This window comes from Athene noctua, chromosome 5 (genome assembly GCF_965140245.1).
Source record: "Athene noctua chromosome 5, bAthNoc1.hap1.1, whole genome shotgun sequence".
Classification (NCBI taxonomy): domain Eukaryota; kingdom Metazoa; phylum Chordata; class Aves; order Strigiformes; family Strigidae; genus Athene; species Athene noctua.
The window spans coordinates 2,275,463-2,292,025 of record NC_134041.1 but is presented as its reverse complement, the minus strand read 5'-3'; the positions used below and the strand labels follow the sequence as shown (position 1 = coordinate 2,292,025).

The window sequence follows — 16,563 nt, the reverse complement described above, 5'->3', positions numbered from 1 at the left end:
TGTGTGGTGCTGAGAGCTTGTGCCCCTGCTGAGGCATCTGCGTCGGCTGCCGGCGTGCTCAGCTCCGGCATGCCCGCTGTGTGCCCAATCCTGTTTCATTGATGCTGATGGTTTCAAGCACAGACCTTTCCACGTGAAAGATTATTGAGAAAAACCAGCAAGCTGTTCTGATAATGGGAAACAGGTGCACAAAATTAGATAGCAGTCAGAAGCAGTTGTGCCTGTGCAGAGCTGAAGGTGTAAGAAACAGCATTTTTCATTGCTAATGGTGTTAAACATCCAACTGAATGTCTTGGGGAGAAACGGGGCTTTAATGATTGCGAGAGGATCTTTATAATTAGCAGAGTCTGCCCAAAGTTCCTGAAATACTTATATTTTGGAGGTATATTTAATACTATCGTAAAGGTGGTACTGTGGTTGGAAGATCAGGAGTAGAGCCCTCAGGAATGAGTCTGGGAAGGCAAAGCAGATGGTAAGCCCTCTTGCAGAGTCAGTGCTGTCATCCTCAGGAAAAGTGTAAATCCCTAACATAAACAGTACACAAGCCTGCCTGCTTTGATAGACTTAAATGTGTCTGTCTTTGTGTTATATATCGCAGAGCTAGAAACAAACTGTGGGGCTGCAGAGCTCTCACGGTAACCGTTTGACTTGCAATGACTATTCAAATGACTCTGAATTACATCGAAATCATGGCGCAATCCTATTTTTCAGTTTTTATGCCAAATCTTACCACGTTCCAAAGCTGCTGGCGGGTGATGCTAATCCAGGGACAATGCGTTCCCGATGCTGTCTCTTCCTTATTACTACTCCACCAAAAAGTTTTGTTCCAAACCCCCCTTGCAGAGGTAGATCAAAGAGCTCGAAAGCCCGAATTGTTGGATAAGTTGGAGGCAGCATCTTCTGTCGGGACCCCGTGGCAGCTGCCATGTTTTCGTGTGAGGGTGGTGACGTGCTTTGGGAAGAGGCAGGGCTGGTTTAGGATTGAATCAGGACTGGTTTGATGGGAACAGGTCCTGGGGCATGCTGGAGGCAGCTGGCCCCATCGCTGGGTGGGGGCAAAGCCGGCTGGAGGGCAGTGGGGAGTCCCGCAGCAGGGATCCCTCTGCCTGCAGAGGCTTGATTGGACTTTCTCCCCGTGATAAAGGACTGCAGTAGTTTTTAATGTAGAAAAATTGTAGTCATTACTGTAAAACTGCACATTTTGGAGAGTTGGGGGTTGCTTTTATTAAGTTTCTTTGTTTTGCAGGATGACTCATGAAACCTCGTTGTGTTTTCCAACCGAGCGTGATTTCTCCTGCCTTGCCATTGCCTGATTCCCTCTGCCTCACCGTGTTACAATCACAGCTTTCCACAGGTCCAAAATCAAGTGCCCCCTTCGCTGCTTGTCGGAGCGAGCTGCAGCTAACTCCTGCCACCTGCTGTCTCCTTCTTTGCTCTTCACTTTAGTAAAATCCTGGTTTGTTAAAAAAATGCAGAGGGGCAAAGGAGATGGAGCTGTGGCTGCCCCGTCGCTTGGGTTGACCCTCGCTGCTGAGCGTTTGCTCTGCGGCCACCCTGCTCGGCCTGCTGCTGTCCTGCTGCCTCCTCCTCCTCCCTCACCACCAGCCTTCCTCTCATCCCACCGCCTAAGCGGAGAGCCTGACGTTGAGTTTAACTGTAGCCTGGCTTTGGGGGGAAAGGCCACCTTCCTTCACGCTTTGCGGTCACGGCACTGGCCGCGCGCTTGCCGGGATGGGGTTTGCTTGGTGTGGGGCTGCTCTTCCGTTGGGCGATGCTGGGATGTGTGGCTTTCCCTGTCCACCAGATCCCCCTGAATCTGCCGTTAGAAGGGTGTCAGGAGGCTTAGTTCTGTCTGCCAGTCGGGTCTTTGATTTGCAGTTATTTTCTGACATAGGGATTACACCACTGATTCGTCTCAGTGGTTAACACCCATCCCACACAGCTGCTCTCACCTTTCCTCCAGCGGAGCCAGTATTGGGCTCTGTACAAGTGGGCTCAACTCTTGGAAGCTCTCAGTGGCCTCCAGACAGACCATCACCCCCTGAGAGTGTCACAGGGCTTGGAAACAGGGGCTGAATAAACCTGAGAACGCAGGTCAGAGGCAGGTGGGGAACAGCGTCAGCTCAGGGCGCTGGAGCTCCCAGGAGCAAGGCACACGTTGTAGAGAGGACATGTCCTACGAGGGACAGGTATTCATGTACCTTCAACAATTTATAGGGACCTTAGATACCAGGTTTGTGACCTACATGTTCAGATAACACAATTTTAAGTCTTAACAGTGCCCAACCCTGAACGTACCAGGCATCCCCACGCTCTGCAGAGAGCCCAGGGGTCGGCGCGGAAGGTGAGGGAACGAAGCAACATGTCGTGGTGGGTGACTGTGCGTTGGGCCAAAGATATCTCATCCACCATCCCTTGGTGTGGACACGGGGGAGGAACAATTTTAGAATAACAGATGTTTTGCTGGTTTTTTACCTCCAGAGCTTGCCACCAGCGCTTTGGTGCTCCTGTGCCAACGTTGCTTCACAGATGGGGTGTCTTGACTGCGAGTGCTGCTGCTTGAAGATAAACCACAAAGCAAATGTCAGCTTTTTTTCCTCTAGGCTGTTGTAGTGGTGCTTTGTACTTCGCCAACCTTATTTTTAACTAGACAAGTGGAGCTTTATTTTCCACTTAGGCGAAGACTATGAAGTGTTGCAAACTTTGGAGAGGACCCTTACAATCTGACAAGTGTCCTGAACATGATGCCATGCTGATGATTAAATTTTTCCAGCAGAGCTCATCAGTTCTCTTCTAATGAAAAAATGTAGTGGAAAATGCAGCTCTGAGAGGGTAACTTTACAATCCAATTGCAATTCTTACCAATTTCAGCAAATGTTTGTTTGGGAGATGTTTTTGGCATCGGGACACAATTCTGGATGGGCTGTTGTACAAACCAAGGGCAACTGGTGAACTTAATGTGCAGCAGAGATTTGAAAAACACAAGGTTAAGCTCTTCCTCCAGAGATCTCAGGCCACATTCTCCTAATGTTGGGTCATCTAGGGGAAATAGTTTCTGAAATTTGATTTCTTGTAACTATGAAAAAACCACAACAGCAGAGACTTAGACCTGGGTTTTGGCCATCCCAGTGAAGACCTTGCCCACACAGCCCTACCCCTGGGAGTGCCTGTTCACGAGCACAAAATGGAACGTTTTTGGTAGAGATAAGTACAAAATCCTGATTAACCTTCACTTTTTGGGAGGGGATTTTTGGTTAACTTAATGACTGAGCACATGGTTGGCTGAGCACTGGATCAGGCCCAAGGAAGGGGAGCCAGATGAGGGGGCCGGCATGGCTGCAGGCTGAACTCGCGGAAAGAAATCAAAACGCCTTTCCAGCTGGATTAACTGCGTGATCCGTGCTGCGGCGTCCCAGGAGCTGGCATGGGGAGCACGGGCAGCTGCCTGCGTGCACGTGGAGAGGGGGGGGGCTGGAAGCAGCCACGGCACTCCGAGCTGGGCGTCAACTGTGCCAGGCTTCTCCCTAACGCAGCCTGAATGTCTCCAGCTCATCCCAGCGTGAGCTGCGAGTGCTGTGGAAGTCTGGAAAACTCTCACCGTTCAGGCAAACTGTTTGCTGGGGAGTTTTGCCTTTGCCAAGGTTTAACCTCCACCTTTACCCAGATCGCAGAGCGCCAGGGTTCTTCTTACACCTCCGGCTATGAAGCTGTTCACGTCCTCTGAAGGTGTTGAAAATCTCTGGACTTAAGTGGGAATTTTTGACAGAGGGACTCAGAATAGGCCTAGGCTATCAGAGAGGGGGTTTTTATGATAAAAGAGGGAAAGGGAAGGGAGTTTGAGTATCTTCCACCTACCTCAAGGCATAGAAGCCGTGCTACAGTCATGCAAACCCAGGTTTTTGGTGGATAGTTTCCTTCTCATTAAACTTACCCCTTTGCTGGTGAGTAGTCACCTTTGCAAAAGATTCGTATCAGCCTCACCCCCTGCCTCCCTCCCTTTGCCTCTTACACACCTTTTAAACCTTGTGTGTTCATGTTTTCTCCTAAACCAATGGCTAATGTCTCCCAACAAGTGGCAGGGACGGTACCAGGGAAGCTCTGCCCAGCGAAACGCTCAGGTTGAGTTCATTGCTGTACTTCTATTCGTGGCAGTAAACTAAATGTTCTCGATTGAGGGTTTTGCAATAAAATGTTTTGAGTAATCAGAGCTAATTTTCTGAATAGGTATGGATTAATTATCAGCTGGCTGTTGTTTGTAGATGCCATAGTTACGGAGATGAGTTTCTTCCGTTGATTATTTTGTGGGTACAAATAAAGTGTACTCAAGCTGTCATTGGTAAAAGAGCCGATAATAAAGCATAAAAGAAAAGAATATTAATTGAGCACTTACCAGTTTCAAGATGTACTTATGCAGTTGGGTAAGTAAATGCTACAGTGAGGCATGGTAGGTGTAGGAATCTCCTTCAGTGCCTACTGTATTATACTGGTGCCCTGCCTTTGGATTTCTAAAGAATCTAAAAATCTTGGCACTGGTGCTTATGTGTTTTTTTAATTGCATTAATTACATGCATGCTCTCACGCATTTTTTAAGCCTTGAGGAACCGTATGCGGCACCAAATAGCACGAGACCAAAGCAGTTCCCCTCTATCTGCAGCCACGAGGAACAGAGTAACTGCCAGGAGACTCAGTCTTTTATCGCTCCACCCCAGTAAGTAGCTTCTGGAGACATCAAAAATAACTCGGAGCACCCACTCCCTCCCAACCACATACACGACTGTAAATAAATATTTATGTTATAAATATAACTGCTCAGGCAGCGTACGCAGTCCCTCACGTGCAATGTGTTACTGCTGATATTTGATAAATTGTTCAGTAATTCATCGGTTGTTCCTACAAAGCAGTTGGCGTGTGCCAGGCGGCAGCGTGTGGCCGGAGCTGCCGTGTCAGGGCGTGCAGCTTGTGTTTCACCATCCCTGCTGTTCCAGGGCAGCTCCTGCCTCCCCGTCCCGTGTCACAGTGCAGGTCGGTGCCCCTCTGGGAAAGGCATTCGGTTGTGTGACACGGGAACCTGAAATGCTCCTGCGAAACCTGAGGCTGAGGTTTAGTTGGTGCCTGGGTTTTGAACAGTGAGAGAGTTTGGCCCCTGCTCTGCGTGTCCTTCCTGCCAATTCCCAGAGAACCACAGACAGGCTACACCATAAAATTTGGATTTTAATCCGATTTCTTGATCAGGAGGCAGAAAGCCTTAATGCTTTGAGGTGTCAGCCCCTGTCCCAAAGCAGCCTTTGTTCTGAGCCTGCCTGGTCTCGTGTTCTCTGCAGCCTCATGTCTCAGTAACACAGGTCCAGTTGAGCGACAGCACCTTTGTGTCAGTGCTTTTCTCCAAGACTGTCTCTACCTGTGGTTCCCTTCTGGGGTGTTCAGTGTGTGTTTTCCCCTTCTTATTTATCCCTCGGTCAACCTGTATTGAATCTCTGTGTGTATGGATTCACAGTAGAGGAGAGGAAGCCCAGATATATTTTGCAATTGGACACAGGCTCTTTTTTTTTTTGTGATGGTGTGCGTTGCTTTCAGAGGTTTTGCTGATTTTTTTTTTTGCCTGGATGTTTTATCTGCCTCCTCCTGCAGTAGTGCAAAGCATGCTGTGTGCTCTGCAGAGCAGCGGGAGGGACGGGGTCTGCCTTACCACCGTGCTCTGGGGGATATTTTGGCTTAATGTGATGAGTAGGGGCAGGCAGCAGTGGGGACGGATGGGGAAATGTCTGGCAGGGATCACAGTCGCTGTTGTGGCCGTGGTCCCAGCACGTGCCCGGCTGGGTGCTGCGCTTAAGGGCGGTCATCAGGCACAACAAACTTGGGAGAACATCAGGAACGGGGAGAGGCCTTGTAGGAGTGAGGACTCGGCTCCTACTGCAAGTGAGATGACTCCTCAGACTTCCAAAGGCAAGAAAATTCATGCTGAACACAGCCGTACTTCACTTGGCTTAGCTGGAACATGGTCACACATATGGTATTTATATCAGATCCAAATGCCCAAGCAAAGGAGGCCAACCTGCTTATTTTCAGGGTTTACGAGGGGTGTCGCTTGCTAAAGTGTCCAGGGTGACTTCAGCCACGAGTTGCAGCAGCCAAGTTATGAAACCGTAAGAAAGTGGGTGTATAATGGAAACGGTGACAGAAGGTTTGGGGCTTTTTGGCTTTTTTTTTTTTTTTTTTTACATTTTTTAAACAGTCCTCCATTTTGCAGCCCATCTGTTCGAAATTCACTTGAACTAATATCCCGAATGGCTCAGACGTGAACTATGGCTGAAAAGAAACTGAGGCATCCAGCTCGCACAACTGCCAAGTCCTCATCAATTTCGTAGGATTCCACAAATTTACTTGCAGAGCGGATGGGGACTGGGCTTGGCTGGAGGATGGATGGTGGCATGTCAGAGCTTCTTTAGTCCCTGTTACGCTTGTAAGGCTTGATGTGAGGTTTGGCAAATGGAACCCCCTGCCTGGTGCGAAGGCTGCGGCCATGGGGGCGGCGGGGGGCGAGCGGCAGAGCTTGGTGACAGTGTTTAACTGCTGTGGGTTCATGCTGAGAGCAACAGGAGCTGTGCTGAGCTGAGAGAAATCCAGGCTGGAGGAAGACTGAGCAGAGGAAGGCAGGAAAGAAGCCTCGGGGATAAAGGTTTTATCATCAGGCAGAATCTTGCTTGAATACAGTAAAAATAAGCCAGCGAGAGGCTCTGGTTAAGTGTAGCCCTGAGTGGGCAACGCAAGCATGACACGTGCACCTGAAAACACCTTTTGTCAGACGCATGTGACACACGATACGTGTTTTCTTCGCAGCTTCGACGTGGAAAATGGCCCGTCCCCAGGTCGCAGCCCGCTGGACCCGCAGGCTGGCTCCTCGTCGGGACTCGTGTTGCACACGACGTTCCCGGGCCACAGCCAGCGCCGAGAGTCCTTCCTGTACAGGTCCGACAGCGACTATGACTTATCACCAAAGACAATGTCCAGGAACTCCTCTCTCCCCAGCGAACAGTAAGCAGAAATTCAGATCGTATCATATTTGACGGTAACTAAGAGCTTTACACAGCCCCCTGTAATCCTCAGAGCTCTGCTAAGCGGAGCTTAAGGGTGGTGCTCACGTTTCACAGCCTGTGTGCCCAAGACGGGTGCTTTTATGGTCTGCCAAGGCATGACTTCTCCCCATCCCGTCCTTAAAACATTCCCCTTTCCTCCGTAATTTAGCAAAAGAGCTTCCGAAGCCGGACCCTGAAAGAACAGAGAATTCTTGCATTTTCCCTTTCCTGGGACTAGCTCTTCCTGTGGGAATTGGTGTCTGGGGGGTGGAGCGCTGAGCTGCCCGTGTCTCAGCGGGATTTTCCGGTGGGACAGTCCCGTCCCTCCAGCACCCAACTTGCTCACGCTGACTTTTCTCCCGTTATACTCTCACGGTGTGTCCTCAGAGCCCGGTGAGCATCAGCTCGGCTTTTTCGTAGGTAGGTAACGCTCCATTAGCCTGGACAGCAGAACTATGACTGTACTTATATTTCCAGTATTACTCTTCCCCATCCTGTTTTCTGTCATGGGTTGTTCACTAGAACTGAGCGGAAAACACAGCAGAAAGCCGAGACAGATGGTTGAGCTTGAGAGGATCAATACAACACAGAGCGTGGAGCTTAAATGAGTGTCCTGGATTTGCAGCCCTTTATTTTAAAAGGCACAGTTTAAAGTTTTAAAGTGACCATTAAGCTGTAAAAAAAAAGTGCTCGTAAAAAAAAAAAAAAGTTTTAACTGTTATGAAAGCCCTACAAGTTTTGTCACGAAATAAAAATCTAAATATTAGCGAGATCCATGAGGAGAATTCTCCTGAACGAGGACATCCCTCCCTGTTAGTTAGCATTTAGTAAATATTTACCAGAGACAGTCACCACTCCAACTTATGCAAATACCATTTTTTCTGTAAACAGTGGATTTTAACAATTGCCCCGTGTTCCCAGCAGTGTGCTGGAGGAGCCAGCTGTGCTGGGGTGGGGAAAGCCCCGTCCAGCGGTGCCTACCACCCACCTTCCCCCCAGCTTCAGAGCTGCCTGCAGTTACAAGTGTCCGTTCACTGCGGGCACCAAGTCCTATATATAATATCACCCCAAAAAAATCCTCTCTTATTGACGGTGACAATGTATTTTTCTCAGAACTTCTGCTCAAATCTTCCATGATGAAAACGGCCGGACAAAACCCAGCGTCTGAATAACATTAAAGACAGAGATCAACAAAAGCCAGGAAATTCAGTGCTGACCTTTCCCCAGACCGTTATGGGTTTTTTTCCACCACGGTGCAAGCGGGCTGCCTTAACTTTTGAATTTCCTGGCTTTTATTGCCTGGCGTTACCAATCTGAACAGTCGCTCCAGCCAGGTTGTTTTGGATATACACTGAGAGACCTTTCCATTAGGAACAAGATTTTATGTAGTGTTAAATAAATGCTGTATGGGTTAATGTTGTAGGTTTTTTTTGGTGGGCGCTGCCTGGGGAAACCTCCCTCTATAAAATGCTCTTTCTCTGGGGTGAATGTTTGAGGTAAATTTACACATTTTCTCCATTTCTCCTTAGGCATGGGGACGACCTGATTGTCACACCTTTCGCCCAGGTGAGTTGGCAGCCTGATGGCCTCTCAAATTGAAAAAAAAACCAAAACCACATAAAACCTTAGGTGGAGAAGATAACATCTCCATATTTGCCTCCTCTGTAGGTTCTGGCCAGTCTACGAAGCGTGAGGAACAACTTCACGCTCCTTACCAATTTGCATGGCACCTCCAACAAGTAAGCCCGTGGTTTTTTGTTCCCTCATGGCTCACACACCACAGGGGCTGGCGGGGTCCGAGCAAGAGCAGCGATAGCTGGGGAACTGTGGTAGCCCACGCTCAGAGCCCACCAGCCCCGGGCTACTGCTGTGCTGTGTGTGGCTCGCTCCACCCCTCACACGAGACTGGAAGAGCGCGGTGAGCCGGAGGAGGGGGCGATGTATTTCAGCTTGGGAAGGGGTTGTGGTGTGTTTCTGGACACAGTGGGGGCGTGTGGTGTGGGATCTTCCTCTCTTTGCCACCGTGGCTGGCCCAGGCGCTCGTTAGGAGCCCAGCTCGGCGCGGAGGCGGCAGAGGCGTTGGGTTCAGCTGCAGTGCTGCCCTTCGTTTCCACCGATGTTTCACAAGAGAGACGGTCACGCCAGGGAGGGAAACCCCAAGCACGAGGCTGTGGGGACGGTGAGGGTTTCCGTGGCAGGGCAGGCAGCGGCTCGGCTTGGGGGCTGCCCACAGAACTGGCCTGTGCTGCCTGCAGGCCTGGGTCGCTTCGTTTGACACTAATTGCACTGAGAGAGGAAGGTGATGCACCAAACTTAAGAGGAGGATGTTGTTTTTTATACCTGCTGAAGAGGAGAAACCAAACAAACTCCTTTATACGCCTCTGTCCGGAACCACCGTTTCCCCTTAGCTATTTATAATGAGCCAGCCATCGTCATTTTCTGGCCTGTTTTGCCCCAAGAGAGCTGTTTTGAGTAAAACCAACATCATTCATTCCTGGCGACGTCGGTTTCACACCCACCCATCCCACCCTGGGACTGGCAGGCACTGCTCGCTCGAAGCGAAGGATGAGGTGCAGAAATCCATTCTGGTGGGACACCCTGGGCTCCACACGTGTGAGTGGCATCGTCCGGGTGCCCACTGTGGGCTCTGCATCCCACCTCCCAACATAGTCTCGTGTTTTACCTAAAGCCCAGTGTTTTATCCCGGCGTGAGTTTTTCCTCCCGTTGATTTCTGTTTGCAAATTTTGATGGGAAGGAACCGCCACATTCCAAGATGGAGGTTAATAGAAAAACAGATGGCTGAAATAGATTCCTTTTTTTTTAAAAAAAAAAAAAAAAGCTTTGCTTTTTTGAACAGCTCAAGCGTTTCAGCAGTTCCTAATGAGGAATCTGAAATTGGACGGGGCCGGAAGGAAGCGAGGGCGTAACCTGTAGGACACACAGGCATCTTGCAGTGTCCTTTTGAAAACATTCCCAGATTTGATTGAGGTATAAAGTCACTTGCCCAAGCCAAAGCAAAAGTCGTTAAATGTTTAAACCATTATATACCAAACATCCAAGTCCGTGGCGGAATGTGCTTCCAGGCGCTGCAGAGCTTTCCACACTGTTTCCAAGCAGCTCTGCTGGGTTACAGCCGTGCTGCCAGCTCATGATTTTATCATACGTCTCATGATATGTGGTATTTTACTTAAATTTTTGCTCTGGGGATCATGAGAATCTCAGCTTTTCTTTAGCCCCTCCTCTCCCCTCTTTTTGCCTCCTCCTCCATCCCTCCTGGCCGGAGAAAGAAAAAGAGGATGCTGTCCCACATATTTACAGAAATGCTGGAAAATATGAATGTTGAGGGCTGGAGGAAAAAAAAACAACTAGAAGTCATATTTTTTGGACTTTAACGTCAGGGGTTTTAAGGCAGTTTCCTGATTGGAAAAGAGGAGAGTATGATTAATGGTCTCAGAGTGCCCAAGGTTGGCAGATGGGGCCCAGGACCTGGTCAGAAAGCGTCGGGTGCCTCCTGTGCTGAATAACCCCCGGCAAGAGGGAAGGAGGGGAAGCGGGAGCCGTGGGTGCCTGAGTGTGGTGGTGTCTAAGAGAGGAACGCGCTGTCCTAACCCAGATCCCCGGGTCTCTGCTGCCTGCGCCCTGGCTGCCGCACAAACTGGGATGAGCATGGCCAGGCCACTGGGAGGATGCTGGGAGCGGGGCCGTTCCCTCCGCAGGCTCCGCAGCGGGGAATACCCTCCCTCCCCGCCCCCCCAGGCATGTCTGTGCAACACCGAGCTGGGTTTGGAGATACCTGGAGCAACGTCTCCCCAGATACTGGAAGCGCTGCAGCCGCGGCGTGGTGTCCCTCTTGGGGAGTTTCTGTTTTTGAGAGATTTCAAGATTTGGCTTTTCAAAGGCTCAGCAGAGGCAGGTCGGGGCAGATTTTCAGAGAAGTCGGCATCCAACGTGTGCGCCCTGTGCTGAACCCTTCGAAGAATCTGGGTCCTGCAGCTCCTTCCAGAAAAGCTGAGCCTTTGGAATCCCAGCTGGGAAGCGGGTGCTGAGCCTGGGAGAGGCGGAGGAGGAGGAGGAGGAGGGTTTGGGGCTGTCGGCAGACCGGGAGGCTGGGGCTGAGGGTCTGTAGCTGTTACTCTTAACGTGGATCTTACCTGGTTAGCGAGGCCTTCCTGGAGCACTTCTGAAGAACCCCCTGGAGCTACAATTGCAGCAGAATTGAGCCGCTCACTCGCTTTGATTTTAGCTTCAAAGGAGAGCTGGCAAATAATGGATGTTTCAGTTCAGTGGCTGACTCAAAAAATTGGGGTTAGGAGGTTGGCTAAGAGAGAGTGTGGGGAAATCTGGCTTCAGTTAAAATGTATCAGACACTTCTTAGGGAAGCAAAAGCCCAAAGTTTCATTTCTGGTCAGCCTGAAGTACTGCATTCAGTCCAAAATGAAGTATCTTGATTTTGATGTCAACTCTTGTTAACTTCTTTAAAAAAGCAAGTCTCTTTTTTTTTTTTTTTTCCCCAAGTAGATTATGGTTTCAACTTGAAAAATTAACAGTTTTATTTGGCAAATCTCACAGTGAAATATTATGACGTTTGGAGAAACACTGCACCCTTTTTCCAGTCAGACCCTGTTTGCTTGACTTGGACCAATTCTTCAAATCGCTTTTGGTCCTTCCGAAATCCAGACTTTTCTGATGAAACTGGTGTTCCTAGTTGAAAAAAGGTCCTTCAGCTGTTTCAGAGCTTACACTAGTGACTGCAGCATCTTCTTACTTGCTTCCAGGTGCAATTCAAACTGCAGGGTTTAAAGCCAAACATTTCTCACCTTACCTGTGGCATTGCCTTGCAGCCTGCACCCTACCAGTGCTTCAGGGTCCAGTCCAGACCTCGCAGGGAAAAGCTTTTCAGGAGAAAGTCTTGATCCTGGGGGACCCCCTGACCCCTTCAGCCACAAAGAGGCGGCCCTTGCTGACTTCCAGGCATATTTTGAGCAGAAAGTTGCAAAGGCGGGGTGGGATGATGGCACATCTTTCCTGGTGTACCTTCTTCCCAGCATGGGTGTGTGCCTAGCCAGGGGACAGACACCTTTGGGTTTTCCTGACAGATATATTGATACTGCTCCTTAACTGCCCAAATCATTTGAAAGTGTTTTTGACTTCTTTGTGAGCATGAAAAAGGATTTTTAACTGTGGGAGTTGGCAGTTTGAACTGCCAATGGGGTTTGAAATGATAAAATAATACCTATTTATATTCTTTATCCCTCTTAGGAGATCTCCAGCAACGAGCCAGCCACCTGTCTCCAGAGTTAACCTGCAAGGTACGTGCGTGACTTTGATAATCACCTGCAAAGTCAAACGCAGAGGACACTTACTACACATCATTTTACTAACAGCTGCTTCTCTGCCCCCTCCCCTCGGTGCGATTCTGGGCTCGTGGAGCTTGTGTGGAGTTACTCGTGCAAAACCAATACAAGGGAACCATCAGGCCCAAAATATTGTTATTTTAATAGTTTGGGTTTGGGGTTTATCCCTGTAGGTCAGCATAAAAGAGGAACATGATTTTGGTTTGATAGTCATGGCCACAGTGACTGCTATTGTTCTGAGTCCCTGTGCTGCACAGGCCTGGACAAGCCCCAGCCAACAAGCCTTGAACAGGCTCAGACACAGCTGTAGGGTTTTTTGTCCTGTTTATTTCAGTTTGTTTCCAGGTGATCTCTGTAAAAATTGCAGTCTCAGAAACCTTTCTCAGGTGGAACTTCCTCTGCTTTTATTAGGCTGCCCTGGAACGGTGTTTTTTTGCATTTAGTTGTTTGCTTGCGGTCTTTTGAAATCTACATTTAGCCATCGAGCACGAGCAGGAGTCGGTGAGGGTGGCTAATCCCATCTTCTTCCCTGTCTGCTTCCCCCTGCGCACGAGGTTCCTCGGTCCCCTTGTCCTCACCCCCGTGTCAGGTCAGCAAACACAAGAAGGTTTGACGACGATCGTGGAGGAGAGTAACAGCGAGCAAAGCCTCCGGGCGGGGGGCGGCGGGCGCTGCGCTGCGTGCAGCCCCTGGGACCCCCTCTGGAACAGACCTTGCGCTAATTTAAAGGTTACTCCCACACAGAAGGAGATAAGATTTAGAGGAGTGCCCATTTGTAAGGTTTAATCTCAGCCTTTCCCACAACTATGTGCTTGGAGGGACTAATAAAGGTTAATTTTTACAGTGTGTGAAACCTGGATAACTAACGATTGTTTCCTTTCGTGCCGTGTGTTATTTACTGTCTGGGGACACGTATAGTCCTGGAGACTTCCAGATTAGGTTCCTCAAAACTTGTTAATGGGATGTGGAAACCTCTGAGGCAGAAACAAAACTGGACATCCCGATCTTGACCTGCCTTCTTCTTCGCTCCCTCTCTGTGAGCAGTGTCGAGTCAGGGCGAGCAGGAATGCAACTCGTCACCTTATTTAAGAATCTGTTCTAGCAAGACCTTGATTCTGTGGCCTGTGTGAAAAAAATCACGGAAAATTTCATAAGCTTTCCATAGACCTGTTTGTATGAGCTACAGAGTCTATTAACGAGGAGAGAATTCCCTTCCAGGAATTTTTAGATTAATTTGATTAACATTTTCTGTGGAAAATATTGCTTTCAACTTGTTAACACTTTGTAAATATTTTTCTATATTTTATTTTTTTTTCCAACACGAGCCGTAGGATACTTGTTACTTTTTAGCTAACTCAAGCTTCTAATGCAGAATACATGAAAGCTTCTTCCTTTTTGATTGAAGGGTCTGACACATGTAATTGTAGAGCGAGTTTTGTGTTACCCTGCAAAGCTCAAAAAGAGAAAGAAATGCAGAAGAATCCAACTTTTAGTGTTTTTAACCTTGTGATCCTGACTCATAGTCTTTAATGTTTCGGTGCTAGTAATTACCTGTGGATTGGTGAATGTATCTAAAATAAACTATATTAACATCTTACCTGAGACGTGAAAAAAGAAAATGCCCAGATATGGAAATGAGCCACTCTGGGTGCATTTTCAGCATGCAGATTTTTATTTGGTAACAAAAGGACTGTGGAAGAAAAGTGCAGCTCAGCGGTAAAAAGTAGAGAATTATAGGCAGGATTTGTGGCCCCTCAAGTGAAGGAGTTCTTAACCACGAATCTTAACTGACTTGAGGTGAAGTCTAAAAATGAAACAAAAAATAGCAGTCGTATCATTACAACTTAAGTAAATTGTGACAGTACGTAGATAAGAATTAGTTTTGAGATTGCTATAGTGTTATTTCCTAAATGAAAGAAGCCAATATTGACACTATAAGTGGAAAAGCCCGGCGTTCTTAGTTAAATTCAGTTCCAGATTATTTTTGTGGATGAATTTTCCCAGCTCTCCCAGGATCTAGTCTCTAGGCTGAAGCAATCCCTTCCTGGCCAGCGTAAGACGTTCTCTCTGCCTCGCCGAGAAGGGACAGCAGCTCTGACACGGGGAAGGGACACTCTGAAAAACAGCCTGAGAGAGCTGCCGGACCCACAGCTTGTTGGGTCTCTTGCAAGGCTGAGGGCTGTAGCTGAGAGAGAGGATGTGCTCCTCTCGGTGAGGCCAGCGCCCCGACACCACCTCCTCGCTGCCGTGGGAGCCCGTGCTCACGTGGAGACAGAGCTGTAGTGAACAGTGCCGGTCTTACTTTATCCTGCAGTTACTTATTTTCTTTTTTTTTTTGTGCTATTTCAGCGTGTAAGCCAGGACCTCTCTGAATTTCTGACCTTATTGTTGACTTTGGTGGCCCCCGGAGCGTGTTCCAGGTTGCTGTAGAGCCTCTCATGTTCCCCGTGGAGGCTGCAGTCCCTCTGTACAGCCCTTCCCTTCATCACTTCGGTTCCTTTACCTATTTACAGCCATTCTTACACGCTGCAACTCATCTCGGTATAGCAGGAAACAATGACGGCTGTTTACTTTCTAAGGAAGTTTCCATTTAAATGCAGCAACAACAATGATTTTTAGGGGATTTTTTTTTTTTTTTTTTCAGTGTTTGCAGCTTTTTTCCCCTAGATGGCTTCTGATTTGGAAATTATGAAAGGAAGGAGAGATTTTCCTACCAGAACACTTCCAGCTATGTGGCAGTGGCTCCTGTGTCTGAAAGGATGCAGAGTGTTTTTCCTGAAAGTTTTGGAGAAGGAAACAGTAATGTTTTGATTGGGACTAGACTGCGTTACATCTCTCTAGATAAAAGAATGTGTTTTGAACTGAGATGTGTTTATATCCTCTAGACTGGTTAGTCGGCAAAGCTCGGAATTTTATTTTAGCTCTCCCATGTCACACATTGATTCATAGATTTACCACAGTCAATTGACATCAGTATGAGCACCTCGTATATGTCTCCTTTTATTTGTCATTAGTGGAGTGATTTATATCCTGTTATGAAAAGTACAGAACTCAGGGTTTAAAGCAAACTAGCATACATTAATAAAATTACCCTGGAGGGAGACAAATTACAGTCAGCATTTGCACTGGAGGTAATACATGCCAGCTGTTTACTCCGGCTCGAATAGTACAGGATTTGTCAGTTGTTTCAAACCAAGAGGAGGCAAATCTGGTGCTCGTGTATTCCCAAGGAGTTGCATCACTGAGGACCCAGGCCCGTGGCAAAATGAATGAGCTGTGTTGCAATGATGACATTCTTTTTCTTTTTTGCTTTCATTTTCTTGAAAGTATGAAAAATTCTGGCCTTTTTTTTTTTTTTTTTTTTGGTGGGACGTAGTGCTGTCAAATCTGATACTGATGTCACTGTAAATTTCAGAGCTTTCTTAATCTTATAACCACAGCCATAAAAGGAAGAGGAATATGTATTGAACATCCTGTGTTTTGTCCTTGGTATCAGCTTAAATAAATCTGGCAGATTTTTCCTGTTATTTTGTTATAACTGCAGATCACAGGAATGGACAAAATTACTTTTATGAATTGAGAAACCATAACATGGAAATATGAAGCCGTAGCAAAAAGTACATAAATCCTTAATTAGCTGATGTACCTCACAGCTGGGGAGGATAATGGGAATGCTCCAGGCCACCGGGTTCCTGAGTGGTCCAGAGCATTTACACACTGTGATTGCGCTGGGCCGGGCTTGCCAGCGGGTGCTGCCCAGCTGCCTCCTCTGGACTCACAGAAACAAGGATAGAAACACGTTGTCACACAAGTCTCTGTGATGTTTCTTTCTCCTCTTCTGCTTTTTTTTGGATTTTAAATGCAGCCTCTGCCACAGTTACTTTCCTTGACCTCCGAGCCACTGTGTGCTCACTGAGTCCATCAGCCCCTTCTCTCCTTGATTCAGCTCCCCTGGCATCACCAGAGGGTCTTTAGTTCCTCCCCAATTGATTCAACTAATAAAATCTTTAACCAGCAACAACTCTGGCAGTTCCTGCTTAGTTCCTTTCCTTCCTCCATATTTATGTACTTCACTGACCCTAATTCCCTCTGAATTAAATCGTCTTTCACTGGCTGCCGCATTCAGCCTAAGCCT

The 16,563-nt window shown here is 47.9% G+C and overlaps 1 protein-coding gene across 6 annotated transcripts in view; it reads left to right on the top strand.

Annotated features, from left to right (window-relative positions):
* The window catches only part of PDE4B (phosphodiesterase 4B), a 195,889-nt gene that overhangs the window by 128,730 nt on the left and 50,596 nt on the right, over window positions 1-16,563 (top strand). For all 6 annotated transcript variants that reach the window (XM_074906019.1, XM_074906020.1, XM_074906022.1 and 3 more), the window contains 4 exons: window positions 6,838-7,032; window positions 8,603-8,639; window positions 8,742-8,812; window positions 12,334-12,383. In XM_074906019.1, coding sequence (XP_074762120.1) covers window positions 6,838-7,032; window positions 8,603-8,639; window positions 8,742-8,812; window positions 12,334-12,383 — 353 coding nt within the window. The remainder of the gene's footprint in view (window positions 1-6,837; window positions 7,033-8,602; window positions 8,640-8,741; window positions 8,813-12,333; window positions 12,384-16,563) is intronic.